Genomic DNA, 25491 nt, shown 5'->3' with positions numbered 1-25491 from the left:
TGCCCTAATTCGCGATGTTTCCAAAAGTATGATTCTTTTACGTGCAAAAAAAGGCGATTGCACATCATTTTGGCAATTATTGCTTAAAACATGGCTATAGGCTGTGAAGCCACGTCAACAACCGCGTAAAACATCGTATAATCAATCTCATATAAGGCTACGAGCCTTGTACTAAAAAACCTTATGTTTTCGTCTCAAGTGGGAGTAACACAAACAAGCGACGATCTCTCAGTCTCCACTATTAAATCGGCAACATCGCAGCGCGAAAATTTTATCTCAAATATCCCGTGAAAAATTCAATTTTAAGTCAGTGCAGCGTCCGCGAAATCCATCAAGAGGTAAGTAGTAAAATTCATTTTCTGTTATTCTATGTCCAGTTTTTTCCTAATATTCAGTATATTTACGAAACTAGATCGAAAATGGGAAAGACACCAGCGATAGGAATTGATTTGGGTACGACCTATTCCTGTGTCGGTGTATGGCAACATGGAAAAGTGGAAATCATCGCCAACGATCAAGGAAACAGAACCACCCCAAGCTATGTGGCCTTTACTGACACGGAGCGCCTGATAGGCGATGCCGCCAAAAGCCAGGTGCGTCTAAACCTCTTTTTTTAATGACCGATAAAATCGAAACCAGCACAAATTCGCTACTATAAAATTCACCAAATAAGGATCGGAATTTTGTTCTTGCAGGACGAAAGTAAAATGCAAACGATGTGATGTAAAAGCATGATATCAAGCAAGTTGCTTTTAACAGCGACCCAGAACAATCTATTTTACTTAATTTATATATAATAAACAATTAATTAAAGTCCAATTGATAACTATTAATGTTACAATTAAATATTAAAGCGCGAAGGTGAGATTGTTTTATTAATAATTTTCAGGATTAGTTTCATTAATTTTTATCAATAATGTTTTGTTATTATTATCACTTAAATAGTTTTCTAGTCATGTTTGGTAAATGTCAATGATATCAATAATTTTTTCATTTCATTTTTCTTAAAATAATATCAATTGTTAGATTTGTCTTGATACTAACGTATAACTATTTTTTATAAAATACATAAAATATATAAAATTAAAACCATAGTAACTTTTAAACTACTGCAATAGTTATTATATCAAATAGTCATTTCGATAAATATAACTATAACTTTTGTAAATTATAGAAAATATTTTATTAGAATAAAGCTAACATTTTTTTATCTTTCTTTCTATTTTTATTGTATTTAATTATCACAAATAATATGCGTTTTATTACTTATTTTTTATTTAGTGCTATTATAACTTATTTTTCACGTATTAGAGATAAAGAAAACTATAAACATATCACCATCATGTTGGCAATTACTGGAGATATTTCATTCAAAATATTTATTATATGTTATTGTTACATATTATTTATTTTTTACTATTTTATTTATGACTCTTTTAACTTATATTTGTCGTATTAGAAATTAAGAAAACTATAACTAAAAAGCATAAAACAATCATTACTGGAGATTCTATCAGCAATAACAGAATTATATTTTCTAAACCTCCACTATTTTCGTTCTAAATACTTTACAAATATCATATATATAATTAAAGTCCAATTAATAACTATTAATGTTACAATTAAATATTAAAGCGCGAAGGTGAGATTGTTTTATTAATAATTTTCAGGATTAGTTTCATTAATTTTTATCAATAATGTTTTGTTATTATTATCACTTAAATAGTTTTCTAGTCATGTTTGGTAAATGTCAATGATATCAATAATTTTTTCATTTCATTTTTCTTAAAATAATATCAATTGTTAGATTTGTCTTGATACTAACGTATAACTATTTTTTATAAAATACATAAAATATATAAAATTAAAACCATAGTAACTTTTTTTTATCTTTCTTTCTATTTTTATTGTATTTAATTATCACAAATAATATGCGTTTTATTACTTATTTTTTATTTAGTGCTATTATAACTTATTTTTCACGTATTAGAGATAAAGAAAACTATAAACATATCACCATCATGTTGGCAATTACTGGAGATATTTCATTCAAAATATTTATTATATGTTATTGTTACATATTATTTATTTTTTACTATTTTATTTATGACTCTTTTAACTTATATTTGTCGTATTAGAAATTAAGAAAACTATAACTAAAAAGCATAAAACAATCATTACTGGAGATTCTATCAGCAATAACAGAATTATATTTTCTAAACCTCCACTATTTTCGTTCTAAATACTTTACAAATATCATATATATATATATATATATATATATATATATATATATATATATATTGATAATTATATATATATATATATATATATATATATATATACATATATATATATATATATATATATATATATTATATATATATATATATATATATATATATATATATATATATATATATATGTATATATATATATATATATATATATATATATATATATATATATATATATAATTATCAATATATATATATTGATATATATATATATATCTCAATATATATATATATATATATATATATACATATATATATATATATATATATATATATATATATATATATATAATATATATATATATATATATATATATATATATATACATATATATATATATATATATATATATATATATAATTGAAGGTTTAAAATCGCTTTCAATTATTTTTTATTGCGTTAGTTGTTTCTTTTATAACAAAGTTTCCTTCCATAAGTGATACAAAACTGAAGGATATCAAAATTATGTTGACATTACTGAAAATTTTCACCAAGAGCACATATTTTTCCAAACATTTTCAATTTTCATTCGAAATATTCATTAGATATAGTTATTACTTATAGTTTACTTTTTACTATTTTATTTATGACTCTTATAACTTATTTTTTGATATAAAATATAAACAAACTGTAAAAAAAATACATCAATAGTTGAAGGAAACAACAACGATACAGCGAGATTAGTGGAAATAATTATATTCTTTTCCTTAAGCAGGTATTCTATTCTAGAAATGTAAAAAAACTATATTCATATAATGAGAATATATGAAAAAAGGCCTATACCAATTTTCAAGTAAATCGGTTCAGTAGAACTTGACATATAATGTCAACCGTCTCAAAAAAATAGTTTCGAGAAAAACGTCGTTAATGTTTCGTTTCTATATGTCAGGATTTAGATTCCGTGGGTCACTAAAATAGCTAGCTAATAGCTAATTAAGGGCATATTCTTAAAAAATGTATTTTTGAAATGTAAGCTTAAATCACTTTCGTAATTTCGTTAGAATTATTTTAAATAATATTTTGTATTATTAATTCGTAATATATTAACTTTTACCCAAAGTAAACTTCAACATCCTCTATTAACACCTATATCTTCACCTTAAAATTGACATATCTACATTAAAATGATAATAGTATTTGTTATTATTAGTAATAATTATGTAAATAATTCTAATATTTAATGAGTCAAATATGTGTCTTTTATATTTATACTAAGGTTGTCTTTCGGTTGTGAAATCATGTAAAATTGTTTATCAGATTATTCAGTATGAATTTGAAAATAGTCCTCTTTTGGCTTCATCTACACCACTTCCATATGAATTAAAACACAATGTATTCGAAAGAAGCTACTATTAAAATTAAAAGATAAATACATTAATAAAAAATAAAAATCAATTTGTAAAAAATCTTTGACATTTATTTAGATGAAATTATGTTTTTTGTAGCTTTAAATAACAGTTCAATGAAAAATAATATATAGGTAAAGTAAACGTAAATTAGCAAATCTATATAAAATAATTATATATCTATATACTGATTTATTATTGTTATCAAATGTAACGTTTTATAAACAATTCCTACTTAAACAGGTAATCAGTTATTTTTAGATACTTCGAAATATTATTCATTTCCAGTGCTATGCAGTCTGATAAAAATAGATGCGTAGGATCCAGACTTTATATAACACAAATGAATGATACATTTCACTAGTCTTTTTACTATAATGTAATACTATAATTATAAGTGTCAAAAAGATCCACAATGTCTCCATAATAATGCCCTTTGAAATTTGTTAATAAATTTTCAATAAAATTACCTTAATGTTATTTATACTGATATATAGTAACGTTTAATGGTAACGTGTGTAGCAACAGTTTTATATTATTTATATTTCAAGACAACGAAATTAATTTTTTAATTTATAAACATAATTATGGTGTAAATAATTTGTTATTTAGCAATGTATAGTCATAGTAACCTATTTTTTTTATTCCATCCATTGGTTCTTATCAAAGAAGATGTCCTCAAAATTACCCACTAAAACTATGTTTCTTAATACGATTTCATTAATATATGTTAATATATGCTACTTATAAAACTTCAAACATGACATAAAAATTCACAGTATTTCTATTAAAAAGCCGATAATTGAATACATTCTAAAAATAAATGAATATTCTGGCAAATCTCTTGTTGGTTGGATATTGAAACCTGTCTAAGGCGACCTAAATTTTTAATCGATTTGAATGTGGTACTCATCAAAGAAAATATCCTAAAAATTACCAACCAAACATTATATATATTTATCTACATGACATTTATAACTGCAGTAAAAAATAGAGTTTGGTATACAGGGTGCGATAAAAAATAAAAAAGTGTCTTCACAAATGTATTTTGTTCAAACACTCCTTGAGAAATACTTCATAAACAATAGACATGTGTGACTTAATTTCTTTTATTTGCTTTTTAGTTGTTAAAACATGGTTTTTATATTTTTATAAAAATTAATTATTGCTTTGTTACTAGTCATTTCCGACTACAATTTATTTTTTTGATAACTTAAATCTAGGTATATAATTAGGAGGACCCATCGGCCCTATCTCAGTATCTGGTAAAATAATGTTTATACATGTCAGTGCTGTATTTTTTATTATATGCACCTCACCACACAATACTACACCAGATCAGATGGTTTGATTCTTTTGAGTCTGTGTCCTGTTCTGGTGGTATCCAAAAGTTGCAATACTTCAATATTCTCATGAGAATAGAGTCTTTCCTCATGCCCCCTTGCAATTCTCTTGATTTCTTGACTGACTGTGGGTAACTGATGGTCTCGCTGTAGGTAGCCAGTCCTGTAGTATTTGGGTGCGTCCACAATACTTCTCAGGACTGTTCTGAAAAATATGTATTTTGTTTATGTTACTCTTTGCAGAACATCCCCATAATTGAACTGCAGATCCATATGGGTTTCATAATTGCTTATATAATAGTAATTTATTATGTACTGATAATTGTGATTTTCTTCCAATTAGCCAATACTTTTTCCCATTTTTCAATTCCAGTTCTTTTCTTTTCTTCTTTATATCTTCCTTCTAGCGAAGTTGTGCATCAAGATTCCTTCCAAGATATTTAGTCTTGTTGCTAGATAGAATGATAGTATTATTTAATGTTATTGGTGACTGTACGATCTGAGTGTAGGTGAACTGCGCATGCACAGATTTACTTTCGTTAATTTTTATTTTCCAAGCTTGTGACGAATTATTTATATTGTCACTTGCCTGTTGTAATTTTCGAGTGGCTTCTTCACTATTTTCTCCGACAGCTATAATCGCAGTATCATCAGCAAATGTAGCCATCATAATATTCTCCATTTGTGGTATATCACAAGTGTGTAGAGTAGATAAAGCATTGGTCCCAGTACACTTCCTTGTGGAACACCTGCTTCAGCTTCTTTTATTGAGTAGAGTAAGCTTATTGTTGTTTAACCCTAAACATCCTGGCTGTAATGTACAATTTTAGTAGTTCTGTGTCTTGTTTTGGTAACATTTTCTGTAGTTTATGAATGCCTTTATGAAGACCTTCATGTCAAACCTTATCGAAGACTTGTGCTACAATTAAGAATATAGCTGAGCATATTTTTTTTACTTTCGCAAACTTTTTCAATAACATCTGTTATTCTGAGGGCGTGTCACCTGGTCAATTGTCGAATGCTTGTATATAAACCCAAACTGGATTAGGTTTTTTCTCGGTTTTATTCTTTTCAACAGGAGTTTTTCAAAAACCTTAGATATTACTGGCAGTAGTGATATAGGTCTATAGGCTTTTACTTCGTTTGTTGACTTTCTAGGTTTTTTGATCATTATAATTTCCGCCACTTTCCAAATGCTTGGGACATTTTTTAATCTAAATGCTGTATTGATCAAGTTCGTGAGTTTTATAATTCCCTTTCTTGGTAATTTTTGCAGTAATTCTCCTGTTATTAAATAATAGCCTGGTGATTTCCTGGGATTAATATCAGTTTTAATAACTTCGGTTAGCTCTTTCGGCGTGACTAATTTAATCATCCAATTTTCAGCTTCTATGTCCGACAAATTATATACAATATTAGTTGCGTTTGGTTTGAAAGTTTTTTCTAGATATTCGGCAAATGCTTCTACTTTTTGGTGATTGTATTTTTTAGATGACATACAATTAGTTGATGGTTAAAGTACGATTTTTGTATAAAATGTATCTATACTTTCATGCAGTCAGGAATTAAACTTAAACTTTAAATCCTGTTTAAAGAGGTTGTCAAAATTCATTTTCTCGCCACAATTATCCTTTATACTGACAGGAAAGTTGAACTGTCATATGTCATTTAAATTGTTTACGTTACTCAATTTTGTTGATCTCATCCCAGGTATATTTTTAGATGTTTACAATGAATAAAAACTATAAACAAAGAGTTTGTCTTCAATTTTCCATTGCATCACCATCATTGTGAATAAAACAAAACAAACACCATAGAATGTTGAGTTAAACACACAACAAATACCATAGAGCCAGTCGAGTTCTTTTTCTATCTTAATGAGTAAAAGGCTTAGAAACAAGAATTTGTGGTGAGAACTGCACTCGATTCTGAAAAATGTATTTAAAAATGAAAAGTCAAGTTAGTTACTTGTAAGCTTAAGTTATTACTTAAGTACTTTTCTACGTTATTACTTACTACTTTTCAGGTAATATCATAAATTTGCACAACACTCTAAATAATATATAGTTTTTTTATTTTATTGATCAATTTCAAAACTTACTTTTACTTAACTTAAACGCACTTTTCTAAAAATGTTAGTATCTTTATTACCTTCTTTTAGCTCTATGATATGGCAATCATACTTTTTAATTTTCCACTTAATGTACTTTAAGAATTGCATCTATTGCATCTGTCCTATCTATTATATATATATATATATATATATATATATATATATATATATATATATTGCATCTACTATCTATCTATATATAATCATCAAAATCCGCTAAAATCGTTAATTTTCCAGAAAATGGAAAATGGATATTTTTAAGAATTAATAAATAATACTTTGGGTTAATTTTACGCCTCCTGGCTAAATATTATGATAAAATCGAACTATTATAAATATATATAAAAAAAACAAGTTCTCAGTAATCATACGGCTATATAAAATATCTTTCAAAAACGGACGTGTCTAAACTTAATATAAGTATCTAAACTTAACAAAGAGTGCATACAATATTAGATCATGGTTATCACGTTTCTCTTAAAAAACGGATCCTTCTGTACGACATGCTATTCGTTACAAGTATTAAATGTTAGTATTCACAGCAATAACAACGATCATGTTTATTTACATTTTACATTATTTCAATCTTATTTTTACATTTGGATTTACCAAAACATATTGTTTTAGATTACAACAAAATTGACAATTTCAGAACCAGCATTTATACATTGATTTTTTTTGGTTATTGAAGTAGAACTAAGCCCTCGGTACTTCTTATAAATTATGATTGAAAACTTTAATTAAACTTTTAAAATCAACAATATAATCTCAAAATGTTATCCAATTATATGATAATATCAATTAATTATGTCGAGTTTTAGACCATTTGCGATAACTTCAATTGTTTTTTCATTAATTACATCTTACATTAAATATGCTTAGTACAATCTTAATTTGCAAATTACCTTATTAGTAGTGTTTCGTTGTACTTGTATTAATACACATGTATTTATCAAATTAAAATAAAACTAATCTACTTAAGCTAGAGTTAAGAATAGACTTATACACTAAACAAATTTGTATTACTGCGATTTAGCAACCTTATTTTATGTTTTAAGGCGAAATATTGGATCAGTTTGTGTATCTATTTTATTTCGATGTCATCGTGCAGCTCTTCGTTGATTATGTAACGATAAGCATCGGTAATTAATCCTAGAACTTTGTTTTGGGTGTGTTGGATTACTAGTAGGTTTGATGTTTTAGTGCAACCCCATATTTGCACCCCATAGATTCAAATTGGCTTTATAATTGTATTATAGATCAACCTCTTTGATTTTAGATCAAGTTGAGACTATCTTCCGACTAACCAGTATAGTTGTTTTATTTTGGTTCTAATGTGTTTTGCTTTTTGTCTAACGTGATGCTTCCAATTTAATCTACCGTCAAGATGGACTCCAAGGTATTTTGCTGATTCTGCTTGAGGAATCGGGCATCCATTGAGTGATGTAATTAAGTTTTAATTATTTCACCTTAATGCAAAATTAACGTGGATAGATTTGGAGATATTAAGTTCAAATTTCCAATCTTTTGTCCCTTTGTAGATTTTGTTGACTGCCACTTGCACTTTTTCTATTGCCCTAGGCGGAGATAGAAAGTAATTGACACTATTTCCATGACTATTAAGGTTACCGTATTTTTATGTGAATTAGGATTGTAAATAAATAAAGAAATATTATGCGTTTGCATGTAATATCATCATTTTTTCACTTTAAAAATGCATTTTGAGAAAAATTTCCTCAAATTCCAATTTGACAGCGATCTAATCATCAATACATTTTCGCACTTTTTCACTCTTTGGAAAACCCGTGCCTGCCAAACCATGCTACATCAACCTGAACAAGTTGAAATCAGCAGGCTACAAGTCTTCTAACGTGTTCCGAGGCTTATCATTTTTACAATAAAACCTTGTTCAATTTGCTCAGTGCTGTCAGTAGATATCTGCAGTAGTAATTTAATTCCGTTTTAGCAACTCGTAATACACTAAACTTTGCCTGAATTGGATCCCACCATATGCACAGCAACACTTTATGGCCAAGACGATGACCTGGGATTATCGTAATAGGTTCACTTTTCATCGCCAGTCGCAATATGCCACAGGAAAATCATTTTTTTCCTTGACATGAAATGAAAGTTAAAGAAGAAGTTATCTGTTTAAACAGTTCGAAATAGCATTTTCAATCAATTCGCGTGATAGCCAGAAAAGAATATCCCATTACATGTAAACGTCTGGAAACAATTTTTATAAATTGCTAAGTCCTTTGAAAATTGGAATTAGATTTTCGTCCAATAAGTCTTGAAAATTATTTTCTTCGGACGTTTTTGGTTCTGCAAGTCGGGCATTCTTTAACAGTGACGTAAAGATCGTCACTTTACAAATCGGTAAAGTCAAAATAAATAATTGGTATCATCAATATAATAAAGCGTCATCAACATAAGTATTTGATGGTCTTCGATAGCAATATTATTCAAATCTAATAGCAAGGAATGCAAAGTAATGAATGTCGAATATATAATTTTAAGCATTTCGTGATTAACATGTGTATGCACTGAATTACTCACATATAAATTGATATAACTCAACAGAATTACTATTGTTAATTTCTCTTCACATTTTCATCAACAGACATCACAGATGGATTAATATATTTAAGGATATATATAATAACTAAATATACATAATATATAATAAATATATATTATAACTAAAAACCACAAGTTAAAAAAAATTTTACACTCTACATTGTTGATTGACTCGAAAAAGGATAAGGAAATAGTTAAAGCCTGGAAAGTTTACGCGTGTTTATCTCATGAAAGCAAACACTTTTTGGGTATCATAACAAAAACAGTGAGTTAACAGGAAAAATCTTCGCCACTCTAAATATGGCCATTGGAATAGACTTATCAACAGGTGTACGTTATAATCGTATCATTCGCCTACGAGCATATATTATAACAAGCCTCCAGCGTTAACGAAGAGAAAAAAACGACGAAGGAATTTTCTCGATAAATATAGACGTAGATATTTTCGACTAAGTCAAATATTCTTGGGTCAATTCCAAACGCCGAGAGTTACGTTGGGTTTTTATCGACGAAAACGTGGAAAATTGTATGAGATACGAAATAAACCTCATTTTGATTTACTACAAAGCATAAGACTGTTTAGTTTCATATACAATTAGTCACATTGGATTTATAACTGTAGTTAAATAGTTACAATAGTATAACTCATTTTTCAAGTATATGACAAGAATCATGGTCTAATAAAAATAAAGACGAAACAAAGTACTAAATTATAATCAGTTTACATTTATGTTGAAATTTCTTTGGCTCACTAAATAAAATCGTGTAGATTTTGTATCTCTTCGAATCACATTATTATTATATTTGGAGCATTCCATTGCTAAACTATTTTTACTTTTTTACTCAAAAATTTATATTTTCTTCAAAAATGAGATTTTTAGAACACCTTAGATATGCTTAGTACAATTTCAATTTATTAAAATCAATTTATTATTATTGTTCTGTTGTACTTCCCGTCCCTGGCCTACCATAATAAAACACATTTTTTGGCAAAATTAGTTTTTTTAATTCAACATAATTCCCTTCAAGGGTGATACACTGATTATAGCGACCGTCCAACTTTTCGATACCATTTTTGTAGTACGACTTGTCATTTGCATCACCTCTTTATTCGACGAAAATTTCTTCCCAGCGAACATTCTTTTGAGATCTGAGAACAGGAAATAGTCGCTGGCGGCCAGATCTGGAGAATACGGTGGATGAGAAAGCAATTCGGAGCCCAATTCATAGATTTTTGCCATTGTTTTCACTGACTTGTGACAGGGTGTATTGTCTTGGTGAAGCAGCACTTTCCTTTTCTTCGTTTTTCGGCGATTTCGGCCTTCAAACGGTTCAATAACGCTATGTAATAGTCGTTGTTGATGGTCCTTCCTATTTCAAGGTAGTCAATGAAAATTATTCCATGCGCATCTCAAAATACAGACGTCATAAACTTGCCAGCCGACTGTTGCGTTTTCCCACGCTTTGGAGCGGGTTATTCGTGTGCAGTCCACTTGGATGACTGTCGATTGGACTTCGGAGTGAAATGATGGAGTTTCATCCATTGTCACATATCAATGCAAAAACTCGGAACTTGATAAATTAGTCAAGATTGTTTTTAAAATCAAATGGAATATTGGTCGTCAATCAACTCCAAACTGTTAAATCAATAAATCTAGATGTAATCCACTAGGCCAATTGGATCTGGGAACGTTTAAATTAGGACCTGACTTACTGCCTTTTCCATCGAGCCAAGACAAATAAAATAATCTTGCAATTATAAATAAATTTCATTTAACTTGCTGAACATTTTAGTTTTTCCAAATGTGATTTCGATGAACTTGATTCCCAAACTCGAATGGATGGATATGAATTCAATGGAAATGTCAGAGAGTCAATTAAAATACAAAAATAAATAAACATAAACTACGTTATACAAATACAGAATTTAATTCTATGCACCTTTAATTGATTTTTGTTATCTTGAAACATCTATTTTCTTTATTTCGTTTCATTACATTGCTGCTAAATTATGAAAAAAGAGAATTTAAAGATTTAAAGATATGCAAATATATTGAAAAACTCACAAAATAATTTATTTAAAAAAAATAAGGCTTGCCTTGATTCAGTTAAAGATTTTCAAAATGTTCCTAAATTAGGATTTAACCTTACACACGTGTAAATTTCAGATGTTAAAATTTCCTTCATTCCACGTACGGTATTCATTGCAATATTTAGTGTCGATTAAAGTACCAAAAACGGTATTTCGATATTAAAAATCAACGACATATAATCACAATGCTATCTCAACAATTGAAGAGATTTACCTTGACATCGGCAATTCTTTTCATTAATGGTATAAGATTTAGTTACTCATCTACTATATAAAGTAAAGAAAAAATATGATTCTTTGATATAGAATATTTGATAACCAATTTTTTTATCGATTATTTCTGACTATATAAATCAAATATAATAATGTGTATTTTAGCACCGACATACACAGTCTATTATCTTAATTTTGAACAAGTGTTACCGTTAACATTACCAAACCATAGATCTCTTTTCGGGGTCATTTTTTGCCAACTTGTAAAGCTTAGACAAATAATCAAAGCAATTCATCTCAGAAGACATCCATAGCGACTTATCCTGGTTACTGACATAACAACGATAAATATTCCATGTCAGAATTTATATACTATACCTCTGATTTCCCTTATATTCTCTATTTCTCTCTTATCTATAAACAATCAAAAGCAATTGCAAGCTCACAGCGAGATTTGAACCCTCGATGTTCTACATAATAAGGTAGGCAATCTAACCTTTTATAGTCGGCGAAATAACTATATTACCATAGCAATAAACAATCTTCATAAAATATCTGAGGCATATGAATTCATAATACAAATCTAATGACTACAAGAAAAATTTTTCTAAGAATTAAATGATTTCATACATCTGTTATGTTATATAATTCTTCACTCATATAATACACGAATGTATAAAATTAATTAGTAATTTTAATTTTCAGGTGGCCATGAATCCTAAAAACACCGTTTTCGACGCAAAACGTCTTATTGGTCGTCGATTTGACGATGAAAAGATTCAACAAGATATAAAGCACTGGTCCTTCACCGTGGTCAGCGACGGAGGAAAACCAAAAATCCAAGTCGAATACAAAGGCGAACTTAAGAAGTTTGCTCCCGAGGAAGTTAGCTCAATGGTATTAACAAAAATGAAAGAGATCGCAGAGACTTATCTTGGAGGAAAGGTGAGTTAGTAATTGTTTTTTTTTTGTTCCTTATCACCAAATAGATTTATAAGGTGATTTCGTAGAAAAACAGAACGAAATGGCCTAAATTACTGAAGTGACAAAACAATACATAAAGAATTACAAAATAAACATTGAAAAATTCTAATTTTTCTCCAAATTCTGAAACAATTAAATCTGTTCACTTTAAATATATATGTTACATTTCGAACGCAAGAAAATTGATAGTAGCTGATATATTGTTAATTATTTGCTTTAGAATTTCGGCTTCCATAACCGCCCAAACTATAGGCCGGTAAATAAAAATAAATTTTTTTATTATTATTTAATTATTACATTGTTACTAGTCGTTACCGGCTAACCTACAATTTGTCTTTATGATAACTTAAATCTAGGTATAAAATTAGGAGGACCCATTGGCCCTATCTCAGTCTCTGGTGAAATAATATTTATACATGTCACTGCTGTATTTTTTATTATATGCACCTCACTACACAATACTGTACAAGACCAGATTGTTTGAATCTCTTTTGAGTCTGTGTCCTGCTGTGGTGGTGTCCAAAAGTTACAATACTTCAATATTCTCATGAGAATGGAGTCTTTCCTCATGTCCCCTTACAATTCTATTGATTTCACGGACTGTGGGTATCTGAAGATCTCGATTTAGGTAGTCAGTCCTGTAGTATTTGGGTGCAGCCACAATACTTATTAGGACTTTGTTCCGAAAAATTTGTATTTTGTTTATGTTACTCTTTGCAGAACATCCCCATAATTGAACTCCGTATGTCCATATAGGTTTCAGTATTTGCTTATATAGTAGCAATTTTTTATGTACTGATAATTGTAATTTTCTTCTAATTAGCCAATACATTTTTCTATATTTCAAAATACAAATAATGATAGATAGAACGCTGGGTTAATGCTCAATTATTGTGTATTGAGTTTCTCTATGTTTGCTGACATTTGAGAGAAGGTCGACAGTGTTACCTAAAATAAAAATTTGTGTCAATCCAATGTGCTCCCTGATAAACTAAATCTTCGACGTGATAGTGAAGTTCGTAGACTAAAACATTTAACACCATCCCGATCTGGTTATAGGACATCTATAGGGTTTAGAATAGGATTAACTAATTAAGATAACATTATAGGACCATAAGAAATGCTCATTGCCCACTGGGTAGTTTGTTGAACCACTAAGAATAAAAATTATATATATATTATTATAATTATAAAAAATATCAATTTAATATAAACTATTTTACTATTTAGGTAACAGATGCCGTTATTACCGTTCCTGCATACTTTAACGATTCACAACGTCAAGCAACCAAGGATGCTGGAGTTATTTCTGGCTTGAACGTTCTCAGAATCATCAACGAGCCCACTGCTGCTGCTTTAGCCTATGGCTTAGACAAGAACCTCAAGGGCGAAAAGAACGTACTCATTTTTGATCTCGGCGGTGGTACTTTCGACGTTTCTATCTTGTCAATTGATGAAGGTGCCAGAATAATTGCATTACTCTAAAACTCAATTAATACCTTAAATTAACAGGATCCCTGTTCCAAGTAAAATCTACTGCTGGAGATACTCACTTAGGAGGGGAGGACTTCGATAATCGTTTGGTAAATCATTTCGTCGAAGAATTCAAGAGGAAATTCAAAAAGGACCTCAGTTCCAACACCAGAGCTCTGAGAAGATTAAGGACCGCTTGCGAAAGGTAATAACCTCCTTTTTGAGTGTTACATAATATCGTTATTATTTTGTTTATATAGAGCGAAAAGAACGTTGTCATCATCCACAGAAGCCAGTTTAGAAATTGACGCTCTTCATGAAGGCGTGGACTTTTATTCCAAGATTACCAGAGCTCGTTTTGAAGAGTTGTGCATGGATTTATTCAGGTCCACTCTTCAACCAGTTGAAAAAGCTTTGAAAGATGCTAAATTGGACAAAGGAGCCATACACGATGTTGTTTTAGTTGGTATATCTTTAAATACATTGGATAATTCCATTATTAATCGATCATATTATAGGTGGATCGATCAGAATTCCTAAGATACAGAAAATGTTACAGGATTTCTTCTGTGGAAAATCGCTGAACTTGTCTATTAATCCTGACGAAGCTGTGGCGTATGGAGCGGCGGTGCAAGCGGCCATCTTGAGCGGAGATACCTCCTCTCAAATCCAAGACGTTCTGCTCGTTGATGTAGCTCCATTGTCATTAGGTATTGAGACTGCTGGTGGAGTAATGACCAAACTAGTGGAGAGAAACTCGAGAATCCCATGCAAACAACAACAGATATTCACCACTTATTCGGATAATCAAAATGCAGTGACTATTCAGGTATGAATTTAAAGGAATTAATGGTTAAGTGGATAGTGAGTAACATTTTCTTTCAGGTCTTTGAAGGTGAAAGAGCAATGACCAAGGATAATAACCTTTTGGGTACATTTAACCTAACTGGAATTCCACCTGCACCTAGAGGAGTTCCAAAAATTGAAGTCACCTTCGATTTAGATGCTAATGGTATAGTACTGGTATTACTAATATGCTTTAAAGTCCTTTATCTGTTAATAGTTAATGTTGGTTGGTTCAGATTTAAAACCGATATTAATTTGTTTAAAAATAATAGATTTAGTATCAAGAAATTCAGTAGTTTTGCATGGGATTGAAAGTATTGTTAAGTTACCATTTTGAAGGTCTATACCTCTCCCATAGTGGAGTTTGTAGTTATAGTCAAAAAAACTGGGACACTAAATTTTAACGGCTTGTTTTGTGATGGATATTTATCTAACAAAATAGATGAACAGGAAAAGCCGGTAATCACTTAGTGCCAAATTCGAACTATAAGATGAATGCATAAGAACCTTCCAACCGCCATCTATATTTGTAGCCTGGTGTTGTCTTGATAAAACACAATTCCTGTCTAAAATGCCCTAGTTCTAAAGCGTGATGCAACTTTGACCTCGAAATTACCAGAATGGAATCGACCACATAACAACTGCGCTTGATTAGCTATTACAGTATTAAATTCATGAACGCCATTTATATTTCAATTGCATGGCTTGCGTTTTCACCTTTGTTTAGCGCATGTTTAGCTGGTGTCCATCCATCTTTGCTGTAAGTTCATAGAAAACTCATTTTTGATCAGATTTTAACAGTGCGAGATCCAATTTATTAAAGCCATCTATAGAAAAATTAATGGATTTCTTTTAACTAAATCTATTTCTAAGCAATTATTTTATATTATTCATTTCAAAAAGATAATAGTAGATGAAATAATATCAGCTCCATGAGTCTGCAATTAAAAAAAATAATAAAATAATAAAATGTGCAATTTTAAGCCCACGGATATTATTACTGTAGAACCATAAAAATAATACTAGTACTTGGTACTAGCGACTGAATCTTTTTAGTCGACTGAAATGTGTAATATATAACATGATGTTAATTACAGATTTTATCCTATCGTAGGTATTTTGAACGTATCTGCTCGCGATACCAGTACCGGAAGATCAGAGAAAATCACTATTACCAATGACAAGGGTCGTTTGTCTAAAGCAGAGATCGACAAAATGTTGGCTGATGCCGAGAAATACGCCTCTGAGGACGAACAACAGAGACAGAAAATTACGGCCAGGAACCAACTAGAAACTTATATTTTCAGTGCCAAGCAGGTATTGCATGTTTTTCAGAACGCAGACACTTTATCAGTATCGGTCTAGCATACGATTTTTATTAACTCAAATCTCTTTCTACCATCATTCCATTATGCTCAATAGTTTTCAGTCTTAGTTATCAGTCGCCTATCAGCGACTATAATATTAATCTATTATATTGACACAATTTGAGGAAAAATGCAAAAATATGTAAAACAATTAACCCAAAGTCGTAAATTAGAATGTGTGACATTTCAATGTTCAATCACTAGTATTATTAAGAACGATTCCTTTGGTCCTATTGATGGTGAAAATGATAAGGCTACAGAAGTCCCACAGCTAATTTCAGTGTTTGCTGCAACTCTACTCATCTAATTACACCAATTCTTTAAAACACATATAAATGCCAAGTGTCACCATCCAATCACTTCACTGTGCCCTCGGGCCCATTCTGGACGTTTTTCCAGCATTGTGTAATTCAAATTGTTGTCGGTAATGATTACTATTAACTGTTTACCAGATAAATCCACTTGTCACCGTCCGTCACTATTTAATGCAGAAAGAACTCCCGATAGTATCTTTGAAGCAGCCACAAACAGCAGTGAAGCATTTCACAGACGATTTTTCGATTTTCCTTTTATTCAATTATGTAGCCCCCATTTTCCAGTCTTTGGCCGCTTGGTCTCTTGGCCCAAATTTAACGCTTCCGCAAATTGTTTTTGAGTTTGAGTTAAGTCTTCATCCAATAAATCTTGCAGTTTCGCATCTTCAAACTTTTTCAGTCTACCAGAATGTTCTTTGCTTTGTTCATCGAAATCAACACCACAATTTTCAAAACCACGCCTCACATGTTTTTAAGGTTAGAACATGTTCACCGTGATCTTCTACCAGCAAAAGATGACTTTCAGCGGCTTTTTTCCTTTGATTAAATAAAAAGCTGTAATGCGTGCCGCAAATGCACGTTTCCAGGTACGAAACTTGACGTTTTCAAAGAGGTATGGACGGTGCTACTTTCGCAAAATATAATTATTAAATATTTACAGCTCGGAAGTTTGACGTCAGTAAAAAAAAAGGTCATATGTATCAAATCATAACATTGCATATTTAAACCTAGCGACATCTGCTAGAAAAACCGGTACATTACTATCCGGTACACCTGGTAACCTATCGGCAATTTTTTTTAAATGTATATATTTGTAGGCTGTAGAAAATGCTCCCAGCGATAGATTATCCGAGAGTGATAAAAAACTGGTAGAAGACAAATGTTCAACAGCACTGCAGTGGTTAGACAGTAACCAGTTAGCTGAAAAGGACGAATTTGAAGATAAACTGAAGGAATTACAACAAGATGTGCAACCGGTAATGATGAAACTGCATCAAGGTGGTGGTCAGTCCCAAGGCGGACCTAAAGTTGAAGAGGCAGATTGAATAAACCGATAATTAGAAGAAAGATTTTATATTATTTAAGTATTGACCTAATCTTAATGCAACTGTTAATAAATATTCATAAACTTAATATATTTTACTAATTCACTAAAGTGCTCTTTTTTACATTAATGTAGGTAAATAGAACCCCCAAATACTCAATGTAATTACTCAATTGTAATGAGCAACATATACATTACAAGGGGCGTACATTTTTAAAAATGCTAATATAATCTTTCTTGCAACATAAGATTACAACTATACGAAAAAACAATATTTATTTAAAAATTTATCTTGGAGACACAAAGTATCAGATATTACTGAAATCAACCTAAAATATAAAAACAAAACCAGGTACCAGTCGAAAATCCGTACCAAACCTAATTTTTGATGTTATCGTAAGGTGAGTGTGAAAAGACGTCATTACATATAGTGTAATTATGCTTCTTAAACATAGTGTAATACGTGTTAACTTAACTGAACATAAGTCTTGTTAAAAATGCAATACCGAATGTGTTATTTATCATTTACCAACATAAACTAAAATTCTAAACATACATAAGGAAGCAAATAAACATTGGAATTTAGAATTTTGGCAATAAAACATTTTATTTAAAAAATTATTCGAATAAAACGAAATAACAAAAATATTATAAATATATGTACAGCGTTTCTATTTTCATAAAAACACCATATTTATATTGTTTAGATAAATTCCCGCCAACGTAGTTAAAAGAAAACAGAATAGCTATCAGGTCATTTATATTGGAAGCAATGGAAATGTCCGATCGGCAAACCCCATTAATGAACTGACTACCTCCAGTTTTTGGTTGACGTATTGTACACTTACTAGTCTAAACACAAAAGTCCAGTTCTAGACAATCCGCTCATAGGCACAAGGGTTTGAGTTTGCAACGTTGTCGGTTGTCGAAAATTATACGGATATTCGAAGAATATAATATAAATAGAATAAATTATCTTGAATTCACCAATTAACCTAATATTTCTAGGGTAGGGTAGGTATACAAAAACTAAGATTGTGGTTTATACAACATATCTCCCATATTTTTGACCTCGATTACTCATGCTTCAATACTTGTAGCGTCAATTTTATGTTTTGTACTGTATGTACAATATGGATTTCAATATCATCATTCATATCAATTTCAATTCATCCAATATACCATCCATTGGAATAGCAGCTAGTTTGACTGCAATCATATTTCTATCTGATTTTAATAACATTCGCCTCTCACTTTTTGATACGCTCTTAATTCCTAATCGATTACTCTCAAATTTATAAGTAGTAATATGTTTACCAAAATAGAAATACCCAACCTTAAAAATCTTCAAGCGAACCAAACTTTAATGTTTCTTATTCAATTTTAATTCTATGGATTGACTATATGATCAACGAGCTGTGATTCTGATGAGATATACTCACACAAAGGACATCGAGCCATATTTATTTGTACTTTTACTTTCGCAAGGTCAACTTTTCGGTGTAGAAATGAATTCAATTTGCAAAATTAAAATTAAAATTGAATGGATACGCACCTGGAAGAAATGTCTTCATATGGCTGTTCATTTTAGTGAGAAATACGCCTCTACCGTTTTTAACGAGAGTAAGGATTTTACGATATATTTTTGCCTTATTACACTGTTTATATTATTCTTCAGTTAGTTTGTTGCGATCATCTAATTTTTTATTTATAGGGGAAAAAACTGCATAGACTTGTACCGAACAAGCTGCGCCAAATCGTTGAAAAACTATGAAAACACTGCAATTATATTTCTAATTTGAATACAAGCGGTAAGAATTAAAATCAGATACCTAATATTTTTGTTCCATATTGAAATCACTTCACTCTTAAACCACTTCATTTTACATATAGAGTCATGTTATCACATTTTTCGATAAAATAATATTATTCGTCAAAAACAAACTAATAACTTGTTGCTAAAAACATGTATTTTCAGCATAATGTTTTATAAAAAGTAATAACGTAATTTTCATTAACATTTAACTAATTAAAGTGAATATTAAGGTTAAGTATTAAATCTACAACTCATCCTTGAATATAACAGAAAATTGGGCCAGTTCTTTGCTGAGTTCCGGATCATCTTCAAATTCTAGCACAAGATTCTGTCCCGACATTCTGCCGGCATTAGATCTTTTCGCATTTTTCGGAGAGCTCACCAATACCTACAACTTTTATTATATAGTTCTTTTAAAAAACAATGCAATCAACGAACGTATTGCCAAATTCAATTTATAAAAACATAAAATCCCAGTTAAACTCGGAACATTTTCTTTCATATTACTAATTAGCACTGCTAGTTGAAAAGAAAAACAATGTACTCTGATGCGTCCAAACATGTAATAAAATCGGATTATAAAATTTTGTTTGTATTGGTATTAGTCGAAATACCGTTGTTATATGTCAATGTAATTATAATAAAACTCTAACCTACAAACTATTGCGGCTGTTTAGTTAACTGAAGTTTAAATCCTTCAATAAATATGCATTAGATGTACTATAATGGTAAAATTATATTTTGTAACTATATTTTTTGTTTTCATTATTTTATTTACATTAGTATTTTGTTGCCAAAGCCAACGTTGCGTTATAAATTTTGATGACGTGCATTGGCTGTTTTATTGGAAGGACTATTAGTATTTGTTCCAATCCGTTTTTAATATAAACTAATACTTATATTAAAGGCTATTGAATCTGAAAACTGAAAAACACTCTTAAAATATTGGCCACCAGCCATTTCCCAGCTAAAGACGAATCCCGCATGGGAAAAACACAAACTCAAAAATTACAATCAACAATCACAGAAAAAACTACACACTAAAATACCATATTTCATTGATCGAAACAAACAGCATTTTGAACCTGAAAAACACATCTGGACGATTATATCACCGGTCATAAAAATTGCTTCAAAGTCTTCCTATGTTTCAATACGCTATCATTCGTCAGACACTACGAATTAACTCCAACACCGAAAAACAATAGACACCGGTAGAAAAGGACAAAATGATTCAAAAAAAGTCTTATGCCACGTATCTTACTAGACCATCTGAATTATACCATAATAATATTGTTTGCTAAGAATATTTAAAGAATGGATTTTGTTCTGGGAAATATTTTGGTGAAAAATATAAACTGTGTTAGGGTTAGACATTCTTTTACGTTTATATTCCCAAGAACGAAAAGTTGTAAAACTTAAATGTCTATATTCACCAGATTTAGCACCAAGAGATTATATTTTTAAACCAAAAAATTGCCTTAGCAAAAAAAAATGAAACGATAAAGTCATGCTGAACACTTATTTTGTTGTTACTAACCGTAGAAGCGAAATATATTTGAATCAAAATATTTATCCTCCAAAACCCGAAATAGTTGTTATATAGTATTTGCAATAAACTAGCCAAGGCAAGTCACAGATGACGTTCAATATATTGCCAATGCAGTTTGTAAATAAGAAAAATTCGTTTTAAACTCCAGATGGATATTTTATCTTCTCATTTTACAAGAGTTCAGATCCATTTATGCCGGTCTAACGTGTTGTCAAATGTCCACAAAATTCTTTAAAATGTTAGTGATAATAATTGGAGGTTATAAACCGACAAACCTTGTGAACCAATAGTTCACTTTGATGCGGCTACATTGCAAATTTCTGACGTCATGAAGTCATAAAGTGACTATAAGTCACGTACATATAATATAAAATTAATTACGATATTAAAGGATATGATCAAAACGGACAATTAATAAAATAAAATCTTACCTCGGAATTGTCAGACTTTTTACTGATACTTGAAATGGCATTTTGTAATTCAGTTGCCTTGGCGTTGAATTTTAAAGCGGCAGGACTGAAAGGCAACTGTTTTATTTGACCCAACTGCGGATTAATCATCAAATCGCCACTGGTATATCCAAATTTTGCCAATACCTAATATAGCGCGAATTAACCAAATTGTACGTATTGTATCAAATCTAAAGTTTATATTAACCTGTGCCACATAAATCCCTTTTTCCTGCGGCGACATCGAATCCCACGTATTCGAAACTACCTGTTTCACCTGCTGTTTGGAAGCTGTCGGATAGATCCAGTGGTATAAGGTACGTGTCCGTTTAGAAAAAATCGATTTAGCCATTTTCAAAATTTCCTGCTGTCTAGAACCCAACTGACTAAAAACCCTTAACGGGTCTACGTTGGGGCCAATACAAGAATATATTTCTTGAAATTTCCTGGGATTACTGTAGATTTGTCTATGGTATTGTGGGTTGAGACTCCAGCTCGATGTCTTTAAACCGAAAATTATTATGAAAGAAGAAATATGAGGTAGAGATAATATAACAATAATAATACCGACGGTTCTTGATCATTAAAATTAGAATATTCTAATTTTCTCTTGTTCCCTTTTTGCAAATCTTTGTTATTAATGGAATTTTCAGAAAATCTGGTTGCCTATTTAAAGAACGCACAAATTATGCATAAAAAATATTATATATTTTTTAAAAAATAATAAGCACATGAGTTAAAAAAATATGCAGCAAGATCATTGAATTTTAAATTATATAATATCAGATTATTATAGGCTTAGGCTAAATTATGATCACATTAAAAGCTATTTTACCTGTAATCCGTAATTCAGTAACACCGATTTTGTATAGGTAAGGTCCATAGGTTCATCTTGAACGTTAATTATTTCTATGTTATTATCATTCTTGTTAAAAATTTGCGGGATTCCATCGTTTTCCAACAAAGGTGGTGAATCATTGATTTCTATAACCTATTAAGTGAAACATAGAAATCTTACAATTTTTTAAACAGGACAAACTACCTGATATTTTAATTTACCTCATGTGAATTACACCTAGCCAAAATAAACTCGCGTTCTTCATTTTGTATATTTTTGGTTTCCATTGAGAAAAGATTATAACATTTATATTAATATCATGAGAAACTTGGAAACGCTGTGTTTAATTTATCATTCTATTATTTATTCATAGCAAACTTGGTAATAAAAAATTAATTTTCATTTTTGTTTATTAAAAAAGCTATTGCCGGCTAAAAAATAAGAAGAAATATATTTCTCTATTTTCTGTGTTTTAGGTTATATTGTTTTATTTACAAAAAGTATTTTTTTTACATAACATATATATTTATTAAAATGCACAGCCACAGATCTCGTTCGCGAGAATATAGAGATAACTCAAGAAAATATCATCGTTCTAGATCTAGATCAAAATCAAGGGCTCCAAAATTAGAAGCTTCTAGTAGTAGATATGAACCAGAACGATATGGAAAAAGCGATCGAAGAAATGGTGATTATAGTTCCCATAGATCTAGAGACTCTTATAAAAAGTTTTCGTCCCAAGAAGATGAATTTATGGAACACAGAAGACAAGAAAGGGAAATTTTAGGCATGCAAGATTGTTCTCATATCTGGGGAAAATCGCCTCAAAAAGAAGAGTAAGTAATATATATGTGCAGTTTTATAAGTATATTTTATATTTTTGTAATAGAATAACTTCTGAAGAGGAAAAAGAAAGGGAAATTATGTCATCAACTAAGAAGAAAAAGAAGCATAAAAGTGAGAAGAAGTATAAAAGCAGTAAGAAACATAAAAAGGACAAGAAGAAAAAGAAAAAGAAACGTAAAAAGTCATCTAGCTCTGAGAGTTCAAGTAGTGAAGAAGAGGAGGAATGGGTAGAGAAGTCATCTACAGAACGAAAAACAAGAAAAGCTACATCTGATTCAGAAGATGATGAAACTATTTTAGGACCAATTCAAAAACCTCATACAACTCTTACTAATAAAGAGATGGGAAAAGCTTTGTTGCCAGGTGAAGGTGCAGCCATGGCAGCATATGTGGCAGAAGGAAAGCGTATACCTCGTAGAGGTGAAATTGGGTTAACTTCTAATGAGATTGCATCATTTGAAAAAGTTGGATATGTAATGTCTGGCTCAAGGCATAGAAGAATGGAAGCAGTTCGTATTCGTAAAGAAAATCAAATTTATTCAGCTGATGAAAAAAGAGCATTAGCAATGTTCAGTAAAGAAGAAAGACAAAAAAGAGAAAACCTTATACTTGGTCAATTTAAAGACATGGTAAAACAAAAACTAGCTGATAAAAATAAATAGAAAATTACTGTCTTCGTATATTATTTGGTATTTAATAATAAACATATTGGTTTTCTTTATATTTTATTTACATATACAAATTATTATCAGAAGATGAGTTCTTAAAATCTACCACAAAATCAAAATGCAACATATAAAAATATTTAATTAACTCTGAGGTATTTTCAGAATCAGGGGGCATATGATCAGTATATACAATCCATAAAACAGCTTTTATATTGTGGTGAATACAGTATGATAAAATTGAAGCTCCAAGGCCTTGCACTAAGTTGGGTATATCTAATTTTGAACCAAAATTAAGAGGTACGGTCTCATAATTTGTTAAATACTTTGTTATTGTAACCATATCCTTATACATTTCTGTAGGTTTCAAACTACTTATTGGCTCTGTTGTTATGGCTTGTATTGATTTTGCCTTCTTTAACCAAGGTGATAAAATTTCTGCTATCTATAGACATATAAAACTCCATAAATATAACATTTATTTCAACACTCATTTACTTGCCTCTCCCAATATTAAACTTTTCGTTTGATTTAAAAACAATACAATGTAATTTTTATCAACTTTATAGATAGAAACCCCTTCATTACGTATTGAACATACAGGTTGTTTTTCCTTAATTAGAAATGAAGCTATATAAATAGCTCTCTTGCTTTCAACAACAATAAGAGTTTCTAAATCATCAGGAACCTGGGCTTGGCCTTCCCATTGATAAATAGGTCTACAAATATTAATTGTTTCATAGTATCGCTCTTTAGTGTTAATATAAAATTACCCTATATATAACGGAATATTTTCCAAATGTTCATCTTCTATTACTAAAGCCCTAGTTGAGGGCTCTATAATTTCTCCAAACACCATAACTTAATATAATATTGTGAATACCATATACATATAATATATGTTTATTAAAGTAAAAAATTATTTAACACAATATCTAGGGATATAAGACTTCTTGTATTCTGTGGTAAATGATTTGCAATTTTTTGATTCTGTATAGAAAATAAATAGGACTTTATAGACATATATAAAAGTTCCGACTGATAAGGATGCAGAAAATATATCGATATGTTTTTGGGCGAAATTTTTTTGACTTGTATATCGATATTTTTATAGCTGGTATTTTAGAAAATTTATACTTAGAAAAAATATATATATATTTTTTAGGCTAATATTTCACTATTTTTATTTTTTCTCAAAAATATCGATATTTTTTAAACTTTGAAACTTATTTTTTGAAAAATATCGGAAAACTTATATCGATATTTCTTAAATATCTAAAAAATGTCTTCTAAAATATCTATTTTTTCAGT

General features: G+C 30.0%; 4 protein-coding genes across 9 annotated transcripts; 2 read left to right on the top strand and 2 right to left on the bottom strand.

Moving 5' to 3' along the window:
* The first annotated feature begins 197 nt into the window (after positions 1-197).
* Positions 198-18125, top strand: Hsc70-2 (Heat shock protein 70 cognate 2). Its single transcript, XM_076402736.1, has 10 exons — positions 198-338; positions 413-593; positions 12691-12930; positions 14200-14428; positions 14482-14647; positions 14703-14908; positions 14961-15271; positions 15328-15454; positions 16403-16605; positions 17788-18125. The coding sequence occupies exons 2-10, from the start codon at positions 420-422 to the stop codon at positions 18013-18015; spliced, it is 1884 nt and encodes a 627-aa protein (XP_076258851.1). The 5' UTR covers positions 198-338; positions 413-419; the 3' UTR covers positions 18016-18125.
* Positions 4975-23028, bottom strand: LOC143195510 (uncharacterized). Of its 6 annotated transcripts, none has more exons than XM_076402738.1 (6): positions 22891-23028; positions 22667-22822; positions 22399-22497; positions 22040-22333; positions 21814-21978; positions 4975-5192 (listed from the first exon to the last, which is right to left on the bottom strand). In XM_076402738.1, the coding sequence occupies exons 1-6, from the start codon at positions 22954-22956 to the stop codon at positions 5076-5078; spliced, it is 897 nt and encodes a 298-aa protein (XP_076258853.1). In that variant the 5' UTR covers positions 22957-23028; the 3' UTR covers positions 4975-5075. The 6 variants fall into 6 exon arrangements, with proteins under 6 accessions (XP_076258853.1, XP_076258854.1, XP_076258852.1 ...); XM_076402739.1 differs by lacking the exon at positions 4975-5192 and adding an exon at positions 13715-13917; XM_076402737.1 differs by lacking the exon at positions 4975-5192 and adding an exon at positions 19967-20218.
* LOC143195511 (uncharacterized) lies at positions 22941-24236 on the top strand. Its single transcript, XM_076402744.1, has 3 exons — positions 22941-23050; positions 23146-23505; positions 23559-24236. Exons 2-3 carry the CDS (start codon positions 23204-23206, stop codon positions 24175-24177), a joined length of 921 nt encoding a protein of 306 aa, XP_076258859.1. The 5' UTR covers positions 22941-23050; positions 23146-23203; the 3' UTR covers positions 24178-24236.
* PSMG1 (Proteasome assembly chaperone 1) lies at positions 24228-25220 on the bottom strand. Its single transcript, XM_076402745.1, has 3 exons — positions 24954-25220; positions 24683-24899; positions 24228-24625 (listed from the first exon to the last, which is right to left on the bottom strand). Exons 1-3 carry the CDS (start codon positions 25037-25039, stop codon positions 24245-24247), a joined length of 684 nt encoding a protein of 227 aa, XP_076258860.1. The 5' UTR covers positions 25040-25220; the 3' UTR covers positions 24228-24244.
* Between the last annotated feature and the right edge of the window lie 271 nt (positions 25221-25491).

Source organism: Rhynchophorus ferrugineus, unplaced genomic scaffold (assembly GCF_030347505.1).
Source record: "Rhynchophorus ferrugineus isolate W39M unplaced genomic scaffold, kcgeb_rfMv2 rfM4, whole genome shotgun sequence".
In the NCBI taxonomy this organism is placed as follows: Eukaryota; Metazoa; Arthropoda; class Insecta; order Coleoptera; family Curculionidae; genus Rhynchophorus; species Rhynchophorus ferrugineus.
Note: the sequence above shows the minus strand (reverse complement) of the source record. Positions and strands in the feature narration are given on the sequence as shown.